At 47.6% G+C, this 27,408-nt stretch overlaps 1 protein-coding gene across 5 annotated transcripts in view; it reads right to left on the bottom strand.

Annotated features, from left to right (window-relative positions):
- The window catches only part of SCARB1 (scavenger receptor class B member 1), a 93,818-nt gene that overhangs the window by 8,072 nt on the left and 58,338 nt on the right, over positions 1–27,408 (bottom strand). For 4 of the 5 annotated variants that reach the window (XM_040250593.1, XM_040250594.1, XM_040250596.1 and 1 more), the window contains exons 5-11: positions 25,401–25,496; positions 23,024–23,139; positions 20,168–20,334; positions 13,097–13,215; positions 7,541–7,614; positions 2,776–2,827; positions 1,768–1,914 (exon numbers count right to left, since the gene is read on the bottom strand). In XM_040250593.1, coding sequence (XP_040106527.1) covers positions 1,768–1,914; positions 2,776–2,827; positions 7,541–7,614; positions 13,097–13,215; positions 20,168–20,334; positions 23,024–23,139; positions 25,401–25,496 — 771 coding nt within the window. The other variant, XM_040250597.1, reaches the window with a different exon arrangement.

Below are 27,408 nucleotides of genomic sequence, written 5' to 3'. Positions count from 1 at the left end.
CATGTTTTTAGAGAGTGAATTAACACGTTAAAAAAAAAAAACACATTAATATACAATTAACATCGCCATGCGAAGTTGTTAGAGCTTAAAATTGATCAAGGGCTCATTACACAACTTATGATTGTCATTATCATTCACGGTTTGCTTCATTAAGGTTTTTGTTCCAATCCTGTTTATATTATAAACGTAAAATTTTCCCCAAAATGACACATTGTGAAATTTTGAGTGAAGAATAATTTTTTGGTGAATTTCAGGCAGATACTTTCTCTGACTGTCTGCGCAACATATATACTAGTGTCTCAGAAGACGATAGTTCTTCAGAACATAGTTCTGATTAAGACAATGTGAATATTAAACCAACAAAGAGACAAAAAACCTTAGTGATTGACTTTGATGCAGAAAGTGAAAACAGAACTCACGATGCTAGAGAATGCTCCTTTGTTTCTACAGAGGAGCGGGTTGAAGACAACGTTTCATGAAAAGGAGAAGACTGTACAGGTGTGTCAGGGGTGACTACTGAATGCAATAACCCGCACACAGTGAAATAACAGAAGTAATTTTTGGCTGGCCAAAATAAAAATCGCCAGCTACAGGCATTTGCTTCTGCAAAAATTCCCCAGTCAATAATGAGTTAAAAGCTTCCAGTCATCCCTTGGAATCAGTTCCAAGCCGCTCACCCTGAGTTACAGGGCCAGGCATGACCTACCTCTGCCTCTGAGATACCACCTCCCCTGCCGCCCCTATGTCCGCTCCCCTGCAGCCAATATGGTGCAGCAGGATCCTCCAATACAGCCCCACCCACTGTTGCCTCAGGGCCTTTGCACTGGCCATTCCTCCACCTGCAGCAGTCTTTCCATGACTCTGTGCTGAGCACTCACATCTAAGCCTAAATTCAACCTCTTCAGAGAAACGTCTTCTGACATTATCGCTATCATTGTCCCCAACCTCCCTGGATACTGTGGCACCTAGTCTAGCAGCCAAATGTGGCTGTGGAGGCTTTGAAATGGGGTGAGTCCCAATCAAGATCTGCTGTGTCAAATACATACCGATTCCAAAGACTTCACTCAAAAACACAGTGCAAAAGTACTTAATTTTTTTATATTGATTGCAGATTGAAATGGTAATCTTTTGGATGTATCAAGGTTAAATAAAAGATATGATTCAAATTAATTCCCTTTTACCTAATGTGGCTATTAGAACATTTAAATTTAAAATCACACATGTGGCTCATATGGTATCTGTCCTGTACTAGCGCTGCCCTGAGCCCAGCACATTCTCTATCATCTTTACCACTGGTGAAATCACTTCTTCTGTTTAGTCACTCGACTCCCACCTGTCTCTCCAACTAGAATGCTGGTCCCCGCACACCCATCAGCAGGAACTGTCTTGCTCACTGTTGTACGCGCTGTACCTGCCAGAACCTGGCAGCCAGCAGCTGCTGGCTGGCTGAACAAAGCATTCGAGTCCCAGGTCTCATGATCCAAAACCACTGCAGTCCCTCCAAAGTTGGGCCCCCAAGCCTCCCAGGACAGGCAGAGACGTGGTAACAGAAGATGCAGGAGAGGCAAGGATGCAGTGATGGATGGCTCCCCAGCCCGAGTAGAGACCTAGGACTGCTGCTCGAAGTGGGCGCAGGCTGAGGGTGCAGGCTGTGTCCATGGGCACAGCAGGAAGGGACAGTTGGGGGATCTGATCTGAGCCCCTCCTTCCCCCAAGCAGGCAAGCAAGGGACCACTCAGCCCAGGCCATGCTCTGACCACTACTTACTTGGCTCCGGATTTGGTAGATGATGGGGAAGAGCAGTAGGACGCAGCCCAGGGCAAGGAGCACATACTGGGCATAGTTCAGCACTTTGGGCATCAACACCAGCTGGGTATAGAACGTCTCAAGGGTCTCACCCTCCATTGCCCCACTCTGCGGAAGAAGGACAAACAGATGGACTAGGGCCACATACTATGAGCCGAGGGTGCAGATGCTACTCCACCCCTTCCCCATCCCAAGTCCACTGGCCAAAGCATTAGGCCAGCCTCTATGTCTTCCAGGGCCACACAACAGGACTACACTTCCCAGACTCCCTTGCAGCTAGACAGGCCCACGTGACTACTTCTGGCCAATGGGATGTGGGCACAAGGATGTTACAATTTCCACACCTGGCTCCCATGTGATTCTCTCCATCTCTTTGCCAATTTACTGAACGGAAATGGATTCTGAGGATCTCCGAAAGGTCAGGACCAAACGATGGAAGGAGCCCAGATGTCCCCAAATGTCTGCATGGAGCAGAGCTCCACCTCCCCCCTCCATCAGACTGTGATGTGAGCAGGAAGCGAATTTGACATTTGGAGGCTGTCTGTTCTGGCTGTTAGCTCACCATGAATTAAAATGAACTAAGACAGAAGGAATCTTGAAAACCTGGGAGAAAAGGAAGTTCAATAAAAAGCTGACACACTGAAAACGAACTTCCCTTCATCTTTGGAGAAGTGGTCACATGCATTAGCAATATTATTTTATACTCTGACCAGGGACTTTATAATTTCAGGCAGCTTCGTCTTCCTCATCTCAGGTGAGCCTTTCAGTCCAGTGGCATAATTGACATACAGAGCTTGGAGAGGGCGAAATTTCTAATAGATTGTTCTGCATCACAGAGTCCAGCTACCCAGCCCCGCCTCCCCACCACACACAGCCTCTTGCCTCAAATGCCCACATCAGTTCCTCACTGAGGCATCAGACACCATGACCACAGGTACCTGATACCCAGGGAGAGGGAGGCAGCCTTACCTCTTCGAACCACATTAGCGGCAGAACCACTGGCTGGATGTTCCCAGTTTGTCTGGAAATAAGGGAGATCAAGCAAGTGAGAAGTTTTGTCGGGGTGCCTCAGGTCAGACAGCTCTGGACCTGTGATTCTACAACGACTAGATCGGCGTGGTCTTGAGGAATGGGTATCTCCTGACAGGAAGCAACCTGACAATCCGACAATATCTTTTTAAATGAAAACTTCATGTCTTCTATGTGGTGGGTGCTGCCAGGGACCTAGCTGATGTCCATTTCTTCCTCTTTGAAACAGAATGCCAGTTTTATTCAGGATGGCAATATACCCAGCTAACAAACAACGCAGTTTATGCTGACCTCCTACTTTCCTTCAGGGAGTCTGGAACCAGGCAGCAAGCGCTGATGTGACCAGCCCCCAGTAAACATCCCCTGGGAAGAGTTTCTACTGGGCATCCCTGGTAGGGGACACTTCACACATATCACAGCTCAACACTGGGAGGAGGAAGCATGTCCTGTGTGACTTGCCTAAGAGAGGGCTCTAGAAGCCTCTGTCTGGTTCCCCAAGACTTCACCCTGTGAGCCTGTCCCCTTTGCTGGTTATGTTTTGAATATTTTCTATATAATAAATCACAGCTGAGTCTTCACAGTGAATCATCGAACCTGAGAGGGGTCCTGGGAACCCCCGACACAGTCAGTTACCAACAAGCTGTGTGACCTCGGGCATGCTCCTTACCCTCTCTGTGCTTCCTCTGAAAAAATGGGGATTATAATGAATTCCTCACAGGGCTCTAGTGAGGACTGAATGTGGATACATGAAAAATACCCAGCATACAGAAAGTGTTCAGTGTTTATTACTGTTGTCTAGTTGTTAAATGGCTTTCCAGGTGGGTGGTTCCATAGTAAAGAATCTGCCTGCCAGTACAGGAGACTCAGGAGGCACAGGTTTAACCCTTGGGTTGAGAAGATCCCCTGGAAGAGGAAATGGCAATACATTCCAGTACTCTTGCCTGGAAAACTGCATGGAGAGAGGAACCTGGAGGATTACAGTCCAGTGTCCTAAAGAGTCAGACATGACCTAGCGACTGAGCATGCAGCTGTTAAATGCCAGGAAACAATAGAACAAACAAATATTCCGTAACTTCACATTCCTGAGTCTGCTTAAAGAAGGCACAGCTCAAGAGGAGATGGAACCCACTTGGGGGATAGGCACAAAAGGCCTAAATCCTCAATCACAATTCTCAAAGATCACTTATTAAGTAGAGTGCTGGGTAGTGAAATGAATTTACACAGTATCACCTACAGAGGAGACAGACATGGAAAACATTCTAGAAATACAAGGGGGGGGGTCCCCCTTCACTTTGGCCTCTTTAATCTGAGTTTGTAAGAACTGATGTCAGTTAAATGCACAGACCGTGCAACCCTCGTGCCTCTATCTTGTGACCAAACAGCACAGAAGTTCCTCAGAGAAGTCACAGCTAGATGGCTCTGTTTTTGGAACAGCTGTGCTTCTAGACTTTTCCCACACTGGTTCCTCAACAGCCTTCAGGGATGTTGATAAACATCGTCTTTGAGACCACCACCCCAGCCCACAGCAGCTCTGAACAGCTGGGGACACAGAGTCCCAGAGAGATTAAAGTAGCAGTGTGTGGCCACCAACAGGCAGAATCCAGCCACCCAGAGAGACTGCTGGCTTGGGCAACGTTTGTCAAGAATCAGAATGAACTCCCAACAGGTGAAACTGAGAAAGCATATGTTAAAATTCAGATTCTGAAACCTGCATTTGCAAATGCATCGGATGTGGTCACACTGAGCCCGAGGCCCCTGGTGCTCGACAGAGACTGGCCCTTGGCCTGTCCCCACCCAGCCTGTCCGGCTCCTCTGTCCTAGTCACCTGCTCGCCCTGAGCATGAAGTTAGCAGACCAGGCATCGAGTAATGGAGGGCCCTCTGGAATTCCAGCCTGAGCAGCAGACGCCTAAGGGCTGTTTCACCAGCCACAAACACTTCAGGAACAAACTCTCTGAGCAGACTCAAAAGGTAAAGATGGAAAGCTTGGACTTCCCTGGCGGTCCAGTGGTTAAGAATCCACCAGCCAAAGCAGGGGACACAGGTTCAATCCCTGGTTGGGAACATTCCACTTGCTGTCGAGCAACTAAGCCAGCACCACAACTACTGAGCCTGCCTGAACTCTACAACAAGCTAAGCGACTGCAATGAGAAGCCTGTGCACCGCAATGAGACAGCAACGAAGACCTAGCAAAGCCAAAAAATTAAAAACTAATTAACTGAATAATAATTAAAAAAAAAAAAGCCAGCAGAGGAGTGCAGATGAGCTATACGAATGATCCCCAGTGCACTCAGACAAAGTGTTATTCTTTCCAGCTGAGAGACGTCTCACAAAGCCAAACAGATGCTCACATTCCTGCAGCCCAGGAATCTTCCTGAAGGATTTTTTTTTTAATGGAACTATTTCAAACACACTAAGTACAGACCTTGACAGAACAACCAGTCAGCATGCTCCCTCACCCGGCTCTATCCTGAATGAGTGAGTGAAAGTTGCTCAGTTGTGTCCAACTCTTTGCCATCCCATGGACTGTAGCTAGCCAGGCTCTCTGACCATGGAATTCTCCAGGCCAGAATACTGGAGTGAGTTGCCATTTCCTACTCCAGGATATCTTCCCAACCCAGGGATCGAACCCGGGTCTCTGGCATTGCAGGCAAGACTCATTCCCATCTGAGCCACCAGCTCTATTTTATAGTGATGTTATAGCAAGAGTTGGCAGGGATGTGGAGATGCTGGCGCCCTCCCACACTGCTGGGGGGGCAGTGGGAAATAGTGCAGCCGCCCTGGAAAACAGTCTGACAGTTCCTCAAACGGTTAAACAGAGCTGCCAGAGGACCCAGCAACTCTGCTGTAAGATATCTACCAAAGAGAAATGAAAACAGACATCCACATGCTCAGGCATAAATATTCAGAGCAAGACTTCCCTGGTGGTCCAGTGGTTAAGAATCCGCCTGCCAATGCTGGGGACCCAGGTCCCATCCCTGGTCCAGGAAGACTTCACGTGCCAAGGGGCAACTAAGCCGGTACACCCCAACTACGGAGCCTGTGCGTCTAGAGCCTGTCCTCCACAACAAGAGAAGCCACCGCAACGAGAAGTCCCTGCAACGCAACTAGAGAGTAGCCCCTGCCCGCTGCAGCTAGAGAAAGCCTGAGCACAGTAACAAAGACGTAGCACAGCCGAAAACAAAAGATAGAAACTTTTTTAAAGATTCAGAGCAGCATTATTCATAACGGCCAAAAAGTAGAAACAGCCCAATGTCCATCAGTTGATGGATAAAAACATGGTCTTGCCAGGCAATGGCATATTATTCAGCAATAAAATGGACTGAAGTGCTGACACCTTCTACAACATGGATCAACCCTGAGAACACCAGGTTAAGTGAAAGAAGCCAGTCACATGTGATACAGCTCTGTTCACACAAGATGGCTCAACTGGGCAAATCCACAGAAATGGGAAGTAAATTAAGGGCTGCCTGAGGCTGAGGGAAATGGGGAGTGACAGCTAACGGTGCGGGGTTTCTTTTGCGGGTTGATGGAAAAGTTTCAAAATTGACTGTGGCGATATTGCCCAACTCTGTGAATATCCTTCTGTACTGTACATTCTTAGAGGCTGAGTTTTGTACTATGTGAATTAAATCTTGATGAAGCTGCTACTGGAAAAACAAAAACACAGAAAAAGAAAACCTGCACTTAAAAAATTTCCCCTGTCCACCGTATGACCCAGCAAGCCCGCTCTTGGGCGTGTACCCAGAGAAAACCATAATTCAAAAAGATGCATGCACCCCAGGGCTCACTGCAGCCAAGACACAGAGGCAACCCAAATGTTCCTCAACAGGAGAATGGATAAAGAAGATGTGGTGTATATATATATAGTGGAATATTACTCAGTCATAAAAAGGAATGAAACTGTGCCGTTTGCAGAGACATGGATGGGCCTAGAGACAGTCACACAGAATGAAATAAGTCAGAAAGAGAAACACAAATGTTGTATATTAACACGTATATATGGAATCTAAAAAGATGGCACAGATGAATCTATCTGAAAAGCAGAAATAGAGACACAGGCATTAAAGAACAAACGTATGGATTCCAAGGAGGGAAGGGAGCTGGGATGGGCTGGGAGATTGGGACTGACATGCATACTATGGATGCTATATATAAAATAGGTAACTAGTGAAAACCTGCTTTACAGCTCAGGGAACTCTACTCAGCGCTCCATGGTGACCTGAACGGGAAGGAAACCCAAGAAGAAGAGATGAATGCACACACAGAGCTGATTCACTTTGCTGCACAGCAGAAACAAAACAACACTGTAAGGCAACTACACTCCAGGTAAAAAAAAAAACAAAAAAAAAAAACCTTCTTCCCCCCAGGTGAATGGCCTCACTAGAGAATGCTATTGGCCAAGTTTCCATTTTCAAACACTCGGTTTGGGCATGATTTAATTTTTGCTACTCTGTCAAGGGAGAAACAGCCTGGACAGAACATTCTGACTAACGGGGGACAAACATCAACAGAGAAAAGGGCAGGGGTGTCAGGATGTGGTCTGGACTCAGCTCAGAGCTAAGATTCCCCTCAGCAGTTCAAGGGGCAGGGACCAAATCCCACATCCCTCCCCAGACTTTGAGTTCCCCAGAACAAGGCCAGAGTCTCCCTGAGTCCCCAGTCTCTCAACCACAAGGCAACCGTGGCTCCCAGACCCCACTCACCCGATGCCTTTCACAGACTTAAGGAAGAGGCTCAGCTGCAGTTTCACAGAGCAGTTCATGGGGATTCCAGTGACCTGCGGCAACAAGTACAGTGAGGGGCTAGCCCTTCCTGGACCCCCGGGAATTCCTTCTAATCCCCCTCTCCCTGGTCCCATTCAAGAAGGTGAAGTGCCCATCTGCTGGGGTCTCTTCTACCCACTCTAACCCCTGATGGGTAAAAACATATTCCCCAAATGTCTCTTATGTCCACAATGTTGAGGGATCCCCTCCAGAGAACCAGACTCTCTCTGGATGGGAAAAAATAATCCTTTCCATCTTTCCACTCATACAATGCATTCCTGAGTACAGAAGGATATTTCTCAGTCACTGCCCCTCCCTCCAGCCTCCAAATAAAATAAAATAGATTCGCATGTTGATAAAGTCTCTATCTTCTCCAATCACCCACCCCGCTCCATTCCCTCCTGCCAGCATCTAGAAGAGAAAGTCTGAATCAGGAAGCATGCCTGGTCCCTACTGTTCACTCCCTCAGTCGTGTCCGACTCTCTGTGACCCCGTGGACTACAGCCCACCAGGGTCCTCTGTCCGTGGGATTTTCCAGGCAAGAATACTGGAGTGGGTTGCCATTTCCTTCTCCGGGGGAATCTTCCCAACCCAGGGATCAAACCCACTTCTCCTGCATTGACAGGAGGATTCTTTACCACTGAGCCACCGGGGAAACTTGCCTGGTCCCTAGTGCCTCTGAAATACAGTTTCATGGAATCTCCATTTCAACAGAGCTCATGCCAAGGGCAGGCGATGATATTTCACAGAGAGTTTAGTGATATGTTTTCTTTGTGTTTAATTTTATGTTAACCTTCTTAGAGAAAATTTTTTTCCTTTTTTTTTTTGGCTCCACTGCACAGCTTGCAGAATCTTAGCTCCCTGACCACAGATCGAACCCCAGGTCACCTCAGCAAAAGGGCGGAGTCCTAATCACTGGACTGCCAGTGAACTCTCCATTTGGAGAGAATTTTTTTTGGCTGCCCCATGCAGCCTGTGGGTCTTAGTTCTCTGACCAGGGATCAAACCTGTGCCCCTTGTATTAGAAGCGCAGAGTCTTAACCATTGGACTGTCAGGGAAGTCCTGGAGAAATTTTTAATTTCCAATTTGAAAGCTTCCTTTGCACAGGATTCTTTTTTTTTTAATGAGATCTTGTTTTTTAAGTAGTGGTTAATAATGGGAGAAGTGACAGACATCTAGAACCAAAAAACAGGAAGGTGGTTCCAGAATGGTGTCAGGAAATGAGACTGGAGGGACTTTCCTGGTGGTCCAGTGGTTAAGAATCTGCCTTGCAAAAAAAAAAAAAAAGAAGAATCTGCCTTGCAATGCAGGTGACACGGCTTTGATCCCTGGTGGGGGAACTAAGATCCTACATGCCTCGGGGCAACTGAACCCTCGTGCCACAGCTACTGAGTCCGTGCAACAACTAGAGAATCTGTGTACCATGAAGGATCCCACACTGTGCACCTAAGACCCAATGCAGCCAAATAAAGTTTTTTAAAGAAAGGAAATGAGAATGGAAAGGAACTTAGGTTTGAGGACAGACTGCTGCTTCTCAGCTGAGACTCTTTCTCATCTGAAAGGTGGAGACAGCTCTGCCCACCTCGTAGGGTTTCTGCAAGGGCAAAGTCAGGGATGCAAGACAGCCACACTCAGGGCCATAAATCGCTGTGTCGTTATCACGGACACCAGTGGAAACAGGCATTATCTTCCAGCATAGCCCGGCATCCTGAGGTCTTCTGGGGCCCCAGGGCACAGAGGAACTGGCCAAAGGCCACGCTGCCATGACCGGGGAGAGTTTGAACTTGAGAACCTGGCAGGATGTGAGTGAGATCCCCTGTGTGTGAAAAAGCGTTCATCCAGTGGGCCTGAGGCTGCCTTCCTGGCACGGTGGCCCCTGTCTGGCCTCTGGGATCCTGGATTTCAGGGGGCTCCCACCTCTCCCTGACAGATAAGAGGGGCTCCCTGGGCCTAGTGGGTTTGTAAAACAGTTTAGTTTATGCTGACACCTGCTTTCCTTCCTGGAGTCTGGAGTCCGTGCTAGGCAGAGGGTGCCCGCAGTAAACATCCTGAGCGCTGAATCCTGACTGGGCGTCCCTGGTTGAGGACACCTCACACGGGAAGCGAAGCGTGCCCTGTGTGATCTCCCAGGAGAAGGCTCTGGAAGCCTGTGTCTGGTTCCTGCAGGCTTCACCCCACGTGCCTTCCCCCTTTACTGACTGTGCTTTCTGTCCTTCACTGTGACAAATCACAGAAGTGAGTGTGACTACCTGCTGGGTCCTGGGAATCCTTCTAGCAAATCCTCCAATTTGAGGGTGATCCTGTAGACCCCGACACATCCTGCTCTCCAGACTCTACATGCTGGGGTCTCTACTCGGGCCACTTCCTTCCCCAGGAAATACGTCTCCTTCCCTCCCTGGTTGTCCCTCCAGCTGCTGTCTGGCCACCTCTTCTTGAGCAAAGCCCTGCCTCCCCCCCCCATCCCAACCCCACAGAACAGATACTTGCCCCATGAACCCACATCTGTCAGGGGTTTCCCTCCCCTGGTTTCAGGAGCAGAAAAGCAGGCAACAGAGAAGTTGCTGCCAGGAGGCATTCTGTTTTCAAAGCTAATGAGATCAGAAATCAGCAGATCCACCCCCATGTTCATCCTCCCCAAATCAACAACAAATTCAAGGCCACTTCCTCTCCCTGTCTGCCTCCGGCCTGAAATGAGAACTAGGAGAAGCCCACTTCTGCACCTGCTGATGCACTGCCGCAAAACAATTTGCATCTCTCCAGCCTCCCAGACTTAACTTTCTTTCTCAATGAGGGGGGAGAAAAAGAAAGTCCACACGTTAAAATGAAAGTCACCAGTGAGAACAGAGAAAAGTCAGCAGAGAGAAAGAAAGGAATAGAGAGAGAGAAGCAGTGAAATGAATGAACTAAAAAAGAAAGTGGAAAACCATTTGTTAGCTTTCTCATAAAAGCCTTTGTTTTTTTCTTTCGGCCATACCGCATGGCACATGGGATCTTATTTCCCTGACCAGGGATCAAACCTGTGTCGCTCGCATTGGGAATGCAGAGCCTTAACCAAAGGACCACCAGGGAAGTCCCTAATAAAAACCTTTTAAAAACTGGTTAAAAGTTTAGGACAATATGGAAAAGCCTTAACATGTCTAACAATAAAGACTGAATTTAATCTAGAACATGTAATAGAATCATATTAATTATGATCAACTTAATTCATTAATACTCACTTCATCAACTGTATGTTAATACAGGACAGACGGTAGTGGGCATTAAAAGACCTGTTTGTATAGTCAATATTTTAAATTAAGTAACTGTAAGTGTAGTACAAGCTTCAAAAATTGTGAATCCCTGTATTATACACTGAGGCTTCCCAGGAGATTCAGTGGTAAAGAATCTACCTGCCAATGCAGAAGACCCAGGTTCGATCCCGGGGTCAGGAAGATCCCCTGGAGGAGGAAATGGGAACCCACTCCAGTGTTCTTGCCTGGGAAATCGCATGGACAGAGGAGCCTGGCAGGCTGCAGTCCACGGGGCCGCACAGAGTCAGACACGACTGAAGCAGCTGAGCACAAGCACATATTGTACACTTGTCACTTGAATAATATAGTCTATTAATTATACTTCAATTTCTTTAAAAGGCTACATACTTGAGGGTTCCAACTATATGACATTCTGGAAAAGGCAGAACTATAGAGATACAAAAGATCAGCTGCTGCCAAGGGTTTGATGGTGGTGAATGTACAAGGTAGTCGGGGGATAAATGGGTAGAACACACAGGATGCTGAAGGCAGTGAAACCATTCTTAGGAGACTGAATGGTGGATACAGGTCATCATGCATTTGTCAAAACCCATAAACCTGAACAACACAGAGTGAAGTGTAATATAAGCTACTGACTTTAGTTAATAATAACATTCATTCATCAACTGTAATAAACTTCGTGCCAAGGGAAAACGAGGTCTAGGAACTCTGTATTTTCTGCTCAGTTTATCTGTAAGCCTAAAACTAATCTAAAAAAAAACAAAACAAAAACAAAGTAGGGACTTCCCTGGAGATTCAGTAGTTAAGACTCCATACTTCCACTGAAGGGGGCAAGGATTTGGTCCCTGGTCAAGGGAACCAAGATCCCACGTGGTATGGTCAAACAAACAAACAAAAAACCAAAGTATACTAATTTTTTTAAAAGCAGACATACACAAAGGATACTCAGGTTTAAAGAAAAAACGTTTTGAAATAATAAAAAAATTTTAATTAAAAAAGAAGACCTATGTTTGAAGTCAACCTTATCCCTTACTTACTCTCAACCACTAGGATCTCAGTAAATCAAACCCATGTTTACTGAGATACAAGTACTTCTGTGCTAACCGCTAGAATTCAAGCAATTAACAAGACAGAACAGCTCTTTCCCTGATGGAGCCAAGAACCCCATTTACTAGCTGGAGCACTTAACCTCTTTGGGCTGCAGTTTACCCATCTGTAAAATGGGAATGGCAATGCCCACCTCCCTGATTATTGTGAAAATTAAATGAGTTGGTGCATGTGGATGAATAGCATTATGTCTGGAGCATAATGAGCATTCTAGAAATATGAATGTGAAGTGTGTGCAGTCATGGCTGACTTCACTAACCCAGTTTTATTTTATTTTATTAATTTGGCCAAGCCACATAATTTTCAGGATCTTCATTCCCCAAACAGGGATTGAAGACACACCCTCAGCAGCGAAGGCATGGAGTCCTAACCACTGGACAGCCAGGGAATTCCCAGTCTGTATTTTTAGGGAAAAAAGAAGAGAAAGAGCTAGAAGGTGGAGTGCTAGGGGCTGTGGGTTGAGTCAGTGGCTAAGAAAACCTGAGTAGTACCAAGGAAAACAGCATGAAAAAGCATCAAGAAGAAGAGCTTCCAAAAAGGCCTATGGGGGGAGACCATGAATGTCCACTCCAGAAACAGAGACCCAAAGAATTTTTTTAATTAACAATAAAGCCACCAAGTCCAAATGGGCAAATCTGCAGTGAATGGAGGCCCTAAGAGAAGAAGCAATAGGGTAAAGACATGCCCAAGGGAGGGTCACACGTGTAGGTCTGATATCCTCCTGGTCCCTGTTTGTAGACAAAACATTACATAGGACAAATTCCCCAGAACCCAGTTTATCTGCAAGACGTTCCAAGTTCTTGTCGGTACCTAAAGATCTTTATAGTATGTTGGCACAGCCAGAGGGCTGCCTCTGGCTAATTTACAGGTTGATAATTCCTAATTAATTTACTGTGTTATGATCTTTTTATAGAGACAATTCCCTTATAAAGAGATAATAAAGTCCTTGCACTATGGAGTCAGGGCAAACTTTGATGACTTGCTAGCCTAGAAGCTATCAATGCCAAAGAAACCCAAGCTTCCCATCCCCCCCACCCTGGAACAGCCTGGTACCTGGCAGGGAGAGGAGAAAGTTGAGTGTGCCCCAAACAGAAATTCTCCCCACCCCCACCCACAGGCTGAGAGGCAGGGGCTCACCGGGTGGATGTCCAGGAACAAGGAATGTTCTTTTGGGTTAGGATGGAGGCCAGACACTGCCTCTGCCAGGACTGGATCAGCATTGTAGAAGTGAGGATGGGAGAGAAACAAGGGTGCATCTGGAAAGCAAAGGGGCAGAGAGGGGGTGTCAGACAAAGGCAGCACATTTGCACATCCAGAGACCTGCTCACGTCATGCCCTGAGCTGGGTGAAGGGAAGCACAGGCGATGAAAACACAGCCACTGCCCGCAGTGCACCCACCTCGTGATGATGACAAGATGCAAACAGCAATAACTAGACAGAACTCATTCAGTGTGTAATTACTTACCAAGCACCCAGGAGGCACCAGGAACTGGAACCCACCCAGTAAGGGACAAGCTCGGTGTCATAAGAATGGTAAAGGGGGAGAAATCAAAGCAAGGAGAAGACGCTGGCTCAAAGATGCCAGCAGAGGAGGTCAGGGGATGGCATTCCCGGTGAAGGGATGGCAGAGGCGAAGGCAAGGAGGTGAGAAAATGCACAGTGCGTATGGAGCAGACAGTGCCTGAAGGGAATGATGGAAACTGAGGATAGAAAGACTTGGGTGAGAGGAAGGGCCTCTGGATTGCCAAGCCAAGCAACCCGGACTGTCTTCTGCAGGCAATGCAATAATCAGAGTTGTTCGGGTGTGCACACCTCAGGTCTCCCTAACGTCCACGGGAGGGGAGAAGACAAACCTGCTTCGTTCTTTCTCTCCCAGCAGCTGGTCTGTGGGATGAACGCCAGTGTGTGAAAACAGACACTGACTCGGGTCCCTCCGAGTGAGGAATTCACACCCAGATACCCGAAGCTGAACCTCTCCATCAACCAACCAAGCAAGGCAAACACCAGGGCATCCTCATGTGCTCAAGACAACAAACAACAAGCCTGACGGACAATGAGTCAAGGAGGAAAAGAATAAGCCTCTCTCAGAAACTGGCAAAGGTCAAGAATGGGCAAATCACAGAGAAAGAGCACAGACTGGCGGTGATAGGGGCCAGGGAGAGGAAAGACGGGGAGTGTGCGCTAAGGGGTACAGGGGCTGCTCTGGGGTTGATGAGAACGCTCTGGAACTAGACTGCGGTGGAGGCTGCACGACATTTTGAATGCACTAAACGTCACCGAATCGTAAACTTTAAAATGGTTAACTGGATATTACAGGAACTTCACTGTGATGCGAAAAAAGAAAGAACAAAAAACTCACAAGGTCTCCTCCCCTAAAACCAGCAGCCCATCAACTGCCAGCCAGGTGACCCACATTCCTGTTTATGTGTGTCTGGCAACCTCAAATGTCTAGATTCTTTCTGCTTTTCTTAGCAAAGCCAAGCACTGGTTTAAAATAAAAGCTGGGATTTCACTGCTGTCTGACTTCATTTTTCCCAGAGTTCTTTTCCATCCATTCCCTTCAAGTTTCTCAACATTAACTTATTATTCCCAGTATTTCTCTGATGTGTTGCCATATCCGGATACCCCTTGCACTGTTACATAATGTGCTTCTTTGAAGCAGCTGCTATTGCTTTATTTCAACAGCTATATTTTAAAGATGCTTGCTATCTGAAGCATAACTGGTAAACACTTGCCAGAATTAGAAAATAAATACAGGAATAAATACAATGTGAACAAATGAATGCTGTAGATTCTATCCAGAGACTGTTACCTACATGAAAAAAAAGAGGCTGGCACCCTGAAACTTGCTCTTTCTCTGTCAAAAAGGACAGATGAGTGTAAGAAAGGCACTCAAGCCCTCTTAGCACCAACACTTTCTCCTAGAGATAATCAGGAGGACAAAAAGAATGGAAAACAGAAGCCCTATCTCACCCTATCTATCTGCACGCGTGCACACACTCAGTTGTGTCCGACTCTTTGTGATCCCACGGACTGTAGCCCACCAGGCTCCTCTGTCCATGAGATTTTCCAGGCAAGAATACTGGAGCAGGTTGCCATTTCCTTCTCCAGGGGATCTTCCCGACCAAGGACCGAACCCTCCCCTCTTGCATCTCCTGCATTGGCAGGTGGGTTCTTTACCAGTTGAGCCACCCCAGAAGACCCCCTCACACCACATAAGTCAATTTTATTTAAAGTTGCCTCCTTGGACCTTTGAGGTCTTGGGCACCACCAAGGACAAGGTTTCACAATTTGAAAAACCTTGTTTCCCATTCTCCCATCTCTACTGTAAGAGGAAATCAACAGAGCAAACACACGAGGAACCCCTCCCCCTCAGTAAGGGAAGCAGTCACTGAGCCAGGCCCTAGAAGATGATGAACCTCAAACAAGCTCCATCATGCCTGCAAGGCTCGGGGGAGACTGAGATGGGCTAGACCAATTTGCCATCACCTGCTCTTGCTTCAGCTTGCTTGGTTTTTTAATAGCATGTATGCATGTAAGTGTTTTTTCTATTTTATTTCCAAACAGATTGAGAGAGACAACGCCCGGGTAATAAGTGGTAATTAATTTATAGCTTTATGACACATCTAACCAGACCTAATTGCCCAGGATCACCATGGAATACAATTAAGGGGCTCCAGTGAGCAAGTCTCAGGACCTTACACAGCATGGAGTTTGGAGGAGAGACAGTTCTCTGAGTCCAAGAACTCCTCAAGGCCTAGAAAGGGAAATGAGCGGGTATTTCTTATCTTCAGATAAAATACCACAGAAATACACACACAAGTGCACCCAAAGACATGTATGAGAACGTTCCTAGCAATACTAGGGTAATGGTCAATGAGCAGAACCTTACTGGATGCCCATGAACAGTAAAAGAGGTAAGGAAATGGAAGTGTGGTCCCACTGAAATACTATACAGCAATGAAAAGAGCACTCACAACAATGGGGACGGACTTTACCAATTCGAAAATGGGTGAAAGAAGCCAGAAATAGAGAAACAGAAATATATGCTTTATGACTCCATTTACATAAAGACCAAAGGCAGGCAAAGCCATGGTGCTGGAAGTGAGGCCAGCAACTGAGAGGATCACACCTGCTCTCTTTCTCCATCCCTCTGTGGACTTTCAAAGTGCATGTGTCAGCTGGGTACCTTTCTTGTATCTATGTCTATTTCAATGTAAAAGAAAAAGTTGCATTTACATAATGCATACATAATTCCCTTGCACTTCTGAAGTTCTTTTGGCACATGTGCTAAGATGAGGCAGTGTAATTTTCAAGCCTAGCCCTTGGCAGTGGACGGATATGTTGTTTCTGCCTGCCCAGTATGCACCATCTCCTGGAACCCACGCTTCAATTAAGCCCCTCCCCTACTTTCAGCCTCTTGCCATGTGGGTGTTGGCTCCACTCACTGGAACCAGGCACTGAGCATGTGATACAGCCTACCCAATCCACATAGCCCACCCTTGGCCACTGATTGGTTCACAGCCGGTCATGTGATATAAGCCAGCCCAATCAGAGCAAACTCTGGGACTTTTGCTGGAATACAGAGGCCCCCTTTCTGCTGGGAGGAGGTGAGCCTGGACCCTGGAGCTGAAAGCCTCCCTGACAATGAAACCAATCCAGAGGAAAATCGAGCTGGCCCATGGCAAAAGGCAGCTTCGGACCACAGCCGAGCTCTGGAGCCATGCCTAATACAAAGATAAACCAAGAAGTGCCCTTTTCGGCCTAATCAGGCTGGTATAGCATCTGCCACTTGCTATGACAACTGTGTAGCACACAGCCTACCAGGTCTCTGCACTGTCAGCTCACCTACAAGCAGAAATTCCCACAGACACCAGTGAAGAAAGAAGCAAACAGAGGAAAAGGGCAGGAGGGCCAGAAAAGGCCATGCCAGAGATGGGCGCTTCCAGGTCCCAGCTTCAAACATGTTGCCCATAAAGTACCTCATTCTGCCTGAACTTGGGGAAACCACCCAACCTGCTGACAGTCCCGCCTCCCAACCCTCCTGCAAACAACCCCTCCCGAATCCCCATCTCCAGCTGACAACGTGGCTCTAATCAAACAGGCCCCAAAAGACAAGACCTAGAAAGATGAGGAATGGCTTCTTGTCCTACCAGCCCTGTGAGCTCAGTCACACCCCAGCCTTGAGCCTCAATTTCCTAAGTAGGATATACCCACACATCCATATGTTTACCCACTGCGTGAGTCCCCTACATACCGAGAACAATTCTAGAAGCTGAGAACACAGACCTGCCTACAGTGTTTACAGTCCAGTGGAGACACTTTCAGTGATTTCCGGGGGTGATGAGCACCAGGAAGACAATAAGGGTGAAAAGACATAGAGTATTTGGGAGGTGGGGTGGGGAGAGCAACTTTAGAGTGGGAAATCAGAACGGGCCTGCTGGAGGAGGTGGCATTGGAACAGACCAGGAGGGGATGAGGGAAAGACCCATAGGGATCTACAGCAGCCTGGGGAACCACTGATACAAAAGCCCTGAGGCAGGACCAAACTAGATACACCCTAGAAAGAGGGCAAAGGCAGCGGGGCTAAAGAATATTTAAGGGGAAAGTACGGGAAGAAATCACATTAGAGAGACTGGCAGAGGCCACATCCCAACAACACTGGGGCCCCCGTAAGGACTTCGCTCTACATGCATGGCGCATGGGTCAGACATTTAAAGCAAATGGTTGGGTGCCAATCAGAGTCTCGGAAAGGCCCCCTAGGCAGCTGGCTGGAACCATGTCCAATAGAACTTTCTACGATAACGAAAATGTTCTCTTTCTGCACTGTTCATCCCATGGGACAGTCATTCGACTCAGCACATGTGGGTGGGGGCCATCTGAAATATGGCCAGTGCAATAAGGCACTGCTTTTTTAATTTGGGGCTTCCCTGGTGGCTCAGAGGTTAAAGCGTCTGCCTTCAACGTGGGAGACCTGGGTTCAATCCCTGGGTCGGAAAGATCCCCTGGAGAAGGAAATGGCAACCCACTCCAGTATTCTTGCCTGGAGAATCCCATGGACGGAAGAGCCTGGTAGGCTACAGTCCATGGGGTCGCAAAGAGTCAGACACAACTGAGCAACTTCACCTTCATCTTTTTAATTTGATTTCAATCAAACCAGTTTCAATTTATTGATTTCTTTTTTTTTTTCCTGGCCATGTCATGTCGTATGCAAGATCTTAGTTCCCCAACCAGGGATTGAACCCACACCCCTTGGAGTGGAAGCCTTAACCACCGGACCACCAGGGAATACACCAATTTCAATTTAAATAGCCACATAAGGGGAACACACTGGGAAGTCTGAGAAATGGGTGGCACAGAGGGTAGCCACAATGCAAGAGGAAGGCCAACTGAAGGGCCCTGGCCATGAGGCAGCAGGAAGAGAAGAAGGACTCAGGAATTAATTTGAAGGCCGGGCTTGCCAGTGACCCGGATGAGGGTCAGGAGAGTGAAATTGCGCTGACATCCAAGTCTCCACAATAAGCACGTGAGGCGGGGTGCCTTGAGGACTGGCACACAACCAGGAAACACTGACGATGCTAGAGGACAATGTGGCAGCGCCAGGGACCACACCCAAGCCCGTAACTGCATGCCATTGAACAAGATTTTTGCACGCCACTGAACAGATTTTTTTAAATTAATTTTTCTATTTTTTGTAGTTTTTTGGCCATGGCATGCGACAGGAACGCTGGATCTTAGTTTCCTGATCAAGGATCGAACCTGAGCCCCCTGCAGCGGAAAGCACGCAGCCTTAACCACTGGACAGGCAGGGAAGTCCCACGCTGAACAAGATTTCATGGAACTCAAGCCATTGCCAGCTTCCTTTCCTCCCCAAATGAGGGGAAAGGTCCTCCCTACGATGCCTTATTATTAAGCTACCTATCATGGCTGGGGAGGCAGAATGATGCCCTTCCCAAAGATGTCTGCTTCCTAACCCCTGGGACCTGTGGATTACAAAGGTTACAAAGGGAATTAGGCTACAGGAGGGATGAGGGCTGCTAATCAGCTTAAAATAGGAGTGTGGCCTAGATTATTCAGGTAGGCCAGATATAGTCTCCAGGGCCCTTAAAACTGGAAAAGCGAAGCACAAAAGCATCAGAAAAAGAGATGTGACCACAGGAGTGGGATCAGAGAGCTGTGATGTTGCTGGTTTTGAAAAAGAAGGAAGGGAACCCTGAGCGAGGAATTCTAAGGGTCTCTGGAAGCTGGAAGCAGTGACAGAGTTTGTTTTCTGGGGCGCCAAGTCACTGCGGATGGTGACTGCAGCCTTGAAATTAAAAGATGCTTGCCCCTTGGATGGAAAGCTATGACAAACCTAGACAAGGTATTAAAAAGCAGAGACATCACTTTGCCAACAAAGGTCCATCTAGTCAAAGCTATGGTATTTCCAGTAGTCATGTATGGATGGACCATCTGAACATGAGAGTTGGACCATAAAGGCAGCTGAGTGCCAGTGAATTGATGCTTTGAAACTGTGGTGCTGGAGAAGACTTTTGAGAGTCCCTTGGAATCCAAGGAGATCAAATAAGTCAATAATGAAGGAAATCAGTCCTGAATATTCATTGGAAGGACTGATGCTGAAGCTCCAATACTTTGGCTACCTGATGTGAAGAGCTGACTCACTGGAAAATATCCTGATGCTAGGAAAGATTGAGGGCAGAAGGAGAAGGGGGGGAGAGGATAAGATGGTTAGATACCATCACCAACTCAATGGGCATGAATTGGAGAAAACTCAGGGAGACAGTGAAGGACAGAGGAGCCTGGTGTGCTGCAGTCCATGAGGTTGCAAAGTCGGGCACGACTGAACAACAAAAACTAGAAGCTGGAAAAGGCAAGGAAACAGAGCTACCGCTTCCACCTCCAGACAGGAACACAGCCTGCTGACACCTGGCTCTTAGCATGGGGAGGCCTGTGTCGGACTTCTGAACCACAGGAGTGCTTAAGATCATAAACCTGTGCTATTCCAGGCCACCAAGTTTGTGGGAATTTATTACGACAGCAACAGATACACATGGCATTTTTTTTTTTTCCCGGAGTTATCTTCCTGCTGCCCTCATTATCTCTGGACTAATGAATTGTCGAGGGTACAGAGGCCAGGAATTAAAGAGGCAGATAAAGCCCTCATCCCGGGCCACACCCTCCCACCCTCCCATCAGGGATGACACATACTGAACCTGCAGGTGCTGACGTTTTGGATTCCGGACTCCCGGCAGGGGCAGAAGCCCTCGTTGGGCGGGTAGACGGACCCGTTGGCAAATAAGGTGTTGGGAGCCACGAAGCGAAAGGTGGGGATGCCTCCAAACACCCCCTGCTCCTTGTAGACGAGCTTCATGGATCTGCAGGGACAGATGATGTAGGATGACATCCCAGAAGGCGGTGACCAGAACTGGGTGGCCTGAGTAAACTCATTCCCCACAGGCACGGCCACCCCCGCCCCCCGTGTCCCAGTTTGCCCCATCTCTCCCTGGCAAATTACAGCAACCTCCTTATGCGTCTCCCTGCCTCCACCACCTACACCAATCCATTCTCCACAGCTTTAAAACAAGGACAAAATATATCACAACCCCACGTAAGACTGTAACTGCTTCCAGTCTGATCTAGAATAAAATTCAACATCATCACCATGGCCACAAGCTTCTATAGGATTCAGCCCCTGCTAACTGGAGAAGACTCTTGAGAGTCCCTTGGACTGCAAGGAGATCAAACCAGTCAATCCTAAAGGAAATCCATCCTGAATAGTCACTGGAAGGACTGATGCTGAAGCTGAAGCTCCAGTACTTTAGCCACCTGATGCAAACAGCTGACTCACTGGAAAAGACCCTGATGCTAGGAAAGAGACTGAGAGCAAAAGGAGAAGTGGGCAGCAGAGGATGAGATGGTTAGACAGCATCATTGATTCGATGGACATCTATGTGAACAAACTCTGGGAGATAGTGGAGGACAGAGGAAGCTGGCAGGCTGCAGTCCATGGGGTCGCAGAGTCGGACACGACGTTAGCGACTGAACAATAACCCAGCAACACCGTGTACTGCACCCCATGGGCCTCCTGGCCATTCCTCCAACATGCTCCCTCCTGCCCCAGGGCCTTTGTACCTGCTGCTCCCAGTGCCTGGAATGTTCCTCTCGCTTATTCCCACATCGGACTTCAGTTCTTCACTCAGGTCCCGTTTCGGCTGTCACCTCCGCAGGGAGCGGCAACATAACCCACCCCCATTTCACCCTCTTTCGGTTCACCCTGCCTTATTTCTCAAAGGCGCTTCTAAACTTGAACATGGCCTGTGGATCAGAACCACCCCACCTGTCCTATCCACAGGGTCCACTCAGCATACATGGCCTTAGAGCCCTTGGAATGGGGCCAGTCCAAGTTGGGATGTGGCTATGTCAAACACACTCCAGATTCCTATGGCTTGATACCCCCAAGCAATGGAAAACAGCTCTTCGATATTTCTCTCTCTCTCTCTCTCTTTTTTTTTTGCCACACTGCACAGTATGTGGAATTTCCCTGGCCAGGGACAGAACCCGTGATCCCTGCAGCAGAAGTGTGGAGTCTCAACCACTGGACCCCCAGGCAAGTCCATCTTTAGTATTTTACATTTGTTTACCCACTGTGACATGATACCATTTTGGATCTCCTGGGTCCAATAAAACATCATTAAAATGACTTTAACTGATTTTTCTTTAATGCAGACACTAGAAAATTTAAAATTGTGGATGGGACTTGTATTATATTTTTATTGGAGAGTATCACCCTAGACAATAGTATCAGGTCAGTGCTAAATTTTCTCATTATGGTGGTGTGATGTGGTTACATAAGGAAACGCCCTTGTTTTTAGAAAACACCCACTGAAGTATTTAGGTGTCCAACATACTCTCAAGGGGTCCAGAAAAAATATACAGAAAGAAGAGAGGGAGGGAAGGAGAGAGAGAGGGAGAGAGAGAAGTGAGGAGGATAAAGCTGATGGGACAAAAGAAACAATCAGGGAAATTGGAGAAGGGAATGCAGAGAAACAGCTTCCCTCGTGGTTCCGCCTGCCAAGAATCTGCCTGCCAAGCAGGAAATGCAGGAGACGAGGGTTCAGTCTCTGGGTCGGGAAGATCCCCTAGAGAAGGAAATGGCAACCAACTCCAGTACTCTTGCCTGGAGAATCCCAGGGACAGAGGAGCCTGGCAGGCTACACAGTCCATGGGGTCACAAAAGAATCAAACACGACTTAGTGACGTTTTAAACAACAACAAATGCAGAGGAAACTGCACTTTCTGGGAACACTTCTCTAAGTTGAAATTTCTAATTTCAGGAAGTGAACACACACAGAACAAAAACACCTCTACTCTCTGACCCTCCCCTGCAGGTCCATGGGCCTGAGTCCCCTGCCAGGACACAACCCCCAGGGACCAAGGACCCGGCCATCCTGTCTCTGCCGGGACCCCAGCGCCTCGTGCAGACAGGGCTGTGTCAAGATCTGCTAGGGTGGCAGGTGGGTCTCTTGAGTTCACATCAGTGAAATCCCAAGCAAAGGATTTTTCCAGAGTGGCCTCAACAGAGGAGCCGAGGACAGGGAAACACCCAGAGAAAGGCTCTAGGAGCCGCTGTCTCTTCTCGCCCCTCTGCTGGCGCCACTGGAATTGTTAAGCCCCAAGCTGACCTCCGAGGCTGTACTCTGGAAAGCGGAGGGGCTGCGAGAGGCATCCGGGCCTCTCAGCACCCAACTGGAAACAGGGCAGCTGGCACAGGGAGCCCTTTGTTGCCTTATTCCACGGCCCCTTGCCATCTTGCCCATTTCCTGTCCATCACCACCACCAAGCCCCAACAACCGCCAGCAGCCTCCCTGAGCCTTGCAAAAGCACCAGCAGTTGGAGTTCGGCTCTTCATGGAGCAGCCAAAGAGAATTCAAGCTGCTGCCAGGGGCCAGTGGACATGCAGAAGAGCCAGGCACTTTCCAAGCACACGCTACAAGCCACTTGGTTCGGCTCTGAGCATCCACAAAGCAGAAGGAGGCCCGGAATGTCACACATCAGGGAGATTACCGGCAGGCCTCGGGGCTGTAGAATTCCAGCGAGGATTCGGGGGTCATAAATGGTGCCCACATCTGCCCAGAAGTTCCGTTAATCATGTTGCACTGATCGGAATGCCAGAAGTTGACCTGTGGGGAAGCATTTAAACATGGCCTCTTAGTCAAGCAAGGACTCATAAAGACTTGGACATTGCCCAAGTGACTTACAGCTCTGACTTCACACACTGTGTGAAGTCACCACCCAATTGAGAGAAGCCAGTCCTCCTGGATAGACGTCCTGGTGCAAGGAGATCAGGCTGTGTAGACAGACAGCCAGAGAGACTGTCGATGGCAGCTCCCCATTCCCTGACCGTGCATCCCTGAATGTACAACTTTGCTGGGGACTCAGTAACTTCATCTGTAAAACAGACCTGTCACTCACACCTCCAAGGAGCACAGTGAGCAGGAGAGACAGACATCATCGCCTCTCAGACAGGAAGTGGGCAGGCACATCGTCAAAGCAGATCAAGTGAGAAGGTAGTCCCATAAGTAAAATATTTAAAATCATAATGGTTGCTACCAGGAGATTGCAAAACAGTAGTTGCTTCTGGAGAGTGACACTCAGACAGAAAAAAATAGACTTCTCACTTTTTACCCATCTGTTCTAGTAGAAGGTTTTTAAGCATATGTTCATGTGTGCGTGTGTGTGTGTGTGTGTGTATATATATATGTACATCATATTGGGCCTCCCTGGTGGCTCAGTGGTAAGGAATCCACCTGCCAATGCAGGAGACACGGGTTTGATCCCTGGGTCGGGAAGATCCTCTGGAGAAGGAATTGACAACCCACTCAGGTATTCTTGCCTGGGAAATCCAATGGACAGAGGAGCCTGGTGGGTACAGTCCATGGGGTCACAAAAGAATTGGACATGACTTAGAGACTAAACAACAACAACATACACACACACACACACACACACACACACACATTTTGGCCATACCACGCTGCATATTCCCCAACCAGAGACTGAACCCAGGCCCCCTGTAGTGGAAGTGCAGAGTCCTAACCACTGGACCACCAAGGAAGTCCCTGTACATTTTTATCTTGAGAAAGCAAGCCAAAGAGAATTTCAAGTGTCCATTCAGAATGGTTATTACTGGTTGCGATGGTAATCCTGTCAGTCCGGGCCCTGATGGGGGATAATCTGACCCCAGCCCTTCGATCTCTGTAACCATCACCCTGATGAGTATTTGGAAGGTGTGGGCACCATCACTACATAATCATTTTCATGAGAAATGCCGAAAGGCCGCTCAGGTGAAAAAAGCAAGTTGCAAAACAATGCACATAGTATGATTTCATTCTGCTCCTAGAAGAAAAAAAAAAAAAATCGCACCTCAAATGGATAAAAATACACAGGAAAAATATACCCAATACTGATAACTGTGGGTTTCCTCTGTAGTTCGGATGGGAATGGGGCTGGCCGTGTTAAGACGTACAAAGTGCACTTTATATCTGTCTCTATTATTTTATTTTTTAATGTGAATGTCTTCCTGTGTTTCTAGCGCAATTTTTTTTTTTTTAACTCAACAATCTTTCAGTGCAATGGATGGCTGTATCTTCAGTGTAATATTTTTGAAGCATTCTTGTAAGTGAAGCACCAAAGCTAAATAAATCATATGCTCCACCCGCAAGAACTAGTTTTCCTTTTGTTTCATTTTGGCCATGCCTTGGGGCATATGGACAGAACTTCCCCCCAGGAGGGATCGAACCCACCCCCGCTGCAGTGGAAGGGCAGAGTCTTAACCACCAGGCCGCCAGGAAAGTCCTACCTGAGGCTTTGCTTGCTTGCTCAATCATGTCTGACTCTTTGCAACCTCATGGACTACAGCACACTAGGCTCCTTTGTCCATGGGATTTTTCAAACAAGAAAGAGTACTGGAACAGGTTTCCATTTCCTCCTCCAGGGATCTCCTGCTTGGCAGGCACACTGTTTACCACTAAGCCACCTAGAAAGTCCTAGTTGAGCCTTAAACACAGACAAGGTCCGGGACTCAAGAGCATCTCCCCTACAGATGCAATCCCCTCCTCTGTTTGTTTCTTTAACTGAAGGATAGCTGATTTATAATGCTGTGTTAGTTTCAGGTGTACAGCAAAGTGATTCCATTTTACATACACGTGCATCTATCCTTTTTCAGATTCTTTTCCCATTTAGGTTATTAAGGAATATTGAGCAGCACTCCTTGTGCTACACAGGAGATCCTCGTTGGTTGTCTGTTTTAAATATAGCAGTGTGTACATGTCAATCCCAAACTCCTGTTTTCAAAGGAAGAAGGTGCTCTGGGTGGCAGATCCCAGCCCTTGCCACCCCCACCCGGTCCCTGCACAGGATGGTTGTCGCCTCTTGCCCTCACCTTGCTGACTCCATTCCACTTGTCCACGAGGTGGATCCTGCTGAAGTCTTTGACCCCTGTGAACACGGTGAAGAGGCCAGAATCGGAGTTGTTGAGCTGCAGACAACAGCAGAGAATGACATCTTTAAGCCCCAGGATGGAGGTAAAGGACATGGGGAGTCAATACTCAGGCCCACCCACAGGCTGCTCCCCCTTCACCCAGAGAACAAGGGCTTCATTGTCTTGTTCACCGCTGCAAGTCCAGCACTGGGGGAGTCGAGAAGAGGAGGACTTGAGGGCTTTCTAGGAGGAACACTCCTCTGAAGACCACATCCGTCCTAGAAAACGTCCCATTTTCCCTGCCTGACTCCAGGAGAGTCTGGTTCTCCTCTCAGGTGAACGGTAGGGCCACCCCATCCCATTCCCCAAGTTACAAGAAAGCATGGCCACGTGACCTCTTCGATCAGTGAAAACAATCAATGAGAAAGGAGAGAAATGATAATGTCACTTCCAGGTGGGAGCTTTAAGGGCTGGTGCATGCACATGTCACTGTGCTTTCCATCATTGCTATCGAGACCGGAGAGGCATGTATCCAGCAGAAGCCTCCCTCAGCCTGGGTCCCTGAGTGACCACAAAGAGCAGAGGAGCCCTGTTCACCCATACTAGACCTGGCATACAAGTAAGGAATAAACCTTTGCTGTTCCAAGCCATGGAGATCTGGGGGCTGCTTAACCTGCCTATCCTGAAACATACAGGCAAAGAGGACTTGATGTTTATCAAGTTCTTTCCAGACAGAAAGTCCAGGCTTTGGCACCCTGAGGGAATTTCTTAGAAAAAGATTTCTAATTCAAAGCAAAACTGTGCAAAGCACACACCAAAAAATGAGTGACCGCTGGGTAAAATTTAGAAAGCACGCTTTTACCTCTGAGGACGCTGTATAATGTAAGGTACAGCACCCATGAGGAACTCAATAGGGGTTGTTTACCGGCCGAATAGCTACATTGATTACTGACTGGGTAAGCCAACAGGGCCTAAGTTCAAAGCCTATTCTAGCTTCCTAATATCAGTGTGCCCTGTCATTTGTCCACTCAGAGCTTCAAGAGCCCAAATTCAAAAAAAAAAAAAAGGAACCCAAACTCCAGCCAGTATAAAGAGACAGTAACAGACACCATTACAAAGAGACACTGGGAGTATTAAAAGACCTAATGTGTAAAGCCTGTTGAGGACAGTGCCTAAGAAATAGTAACATCTCCAAATGCTAGCCTTTATTTTTATTATTGCTGTTAATATTATTAATAAATGCTCACCCAAAAGAATCTATCATAATAATTATAGCAAAGTGTATCAGAGACTTCTAGTTACCCCAGAGTCCATTCTCCCCTTTCTCCTTCATATCAAAACCCAAACCTTACTCAGGGCATCAACACACTAGCTATAAGTTAACATTTTCCAGCTTCCCTTGCAGCTAAGTATGGCCACAGGTCTAGTTCTGGCTAATGGAAAGCAAGTGGAAATTGCTTTGGGAGGAAATCTCCCTCTCAAAGAGGGAAACAGCCAGGACATGTTGCTTTGTCCTCAACTCCCCTGACTGCCCCTAAATCCCCCACCACTTCTTCCTTCCTGCTGCTACCTGGAAAGTGAGTGTGACAGCTGGTGCCCCAGCAGCCTCTTGGACCATGCAATAATCTTGAGTATGGAAACCACACTCGAAGGTGGGGAGAGCACAGTAGCAGAATTCTAGAGCCCTGAAGAGTGGGAAGCCACCACACCAACACTGCTGGGCTATTGCTTTGGGATTTCCACTATACCGAGTCAAAAACAGTTTATAAGCATGTGACTCAATTTGTAATAACTTTCATTTGTTTACCAGTTTACAGTTTGCTTCGACAAGAATCATGTCACTTAAATTATCTTAAACTTGTCAACTTACCCACACACCCAGAACCTGTCATCCTGCTCAAAACTGTACTGAGCAGCTATCACGTGCCTATAACTGAATCATGATTTCTCCCTCCTACTACCCCCAACA

This window comes from Oryx dammah, unplaced genomic scaffold, assembly GCF_014754425.2.
Source record: "Oryx dammah isolate SB20612 unplaced genomic scaffold, SCBI_Odam_1.1 HiC_scaffold_12, whole genome shotgun sequence".
NCBI lineage: Eukaryota > Metazoa > Chordata > Mammalia > Artiodactyla > Bovidae > Oryx > Oryx dammah.
This window is presented reverse-complemented; position numbering and strand designations above follow the sequence as displayed.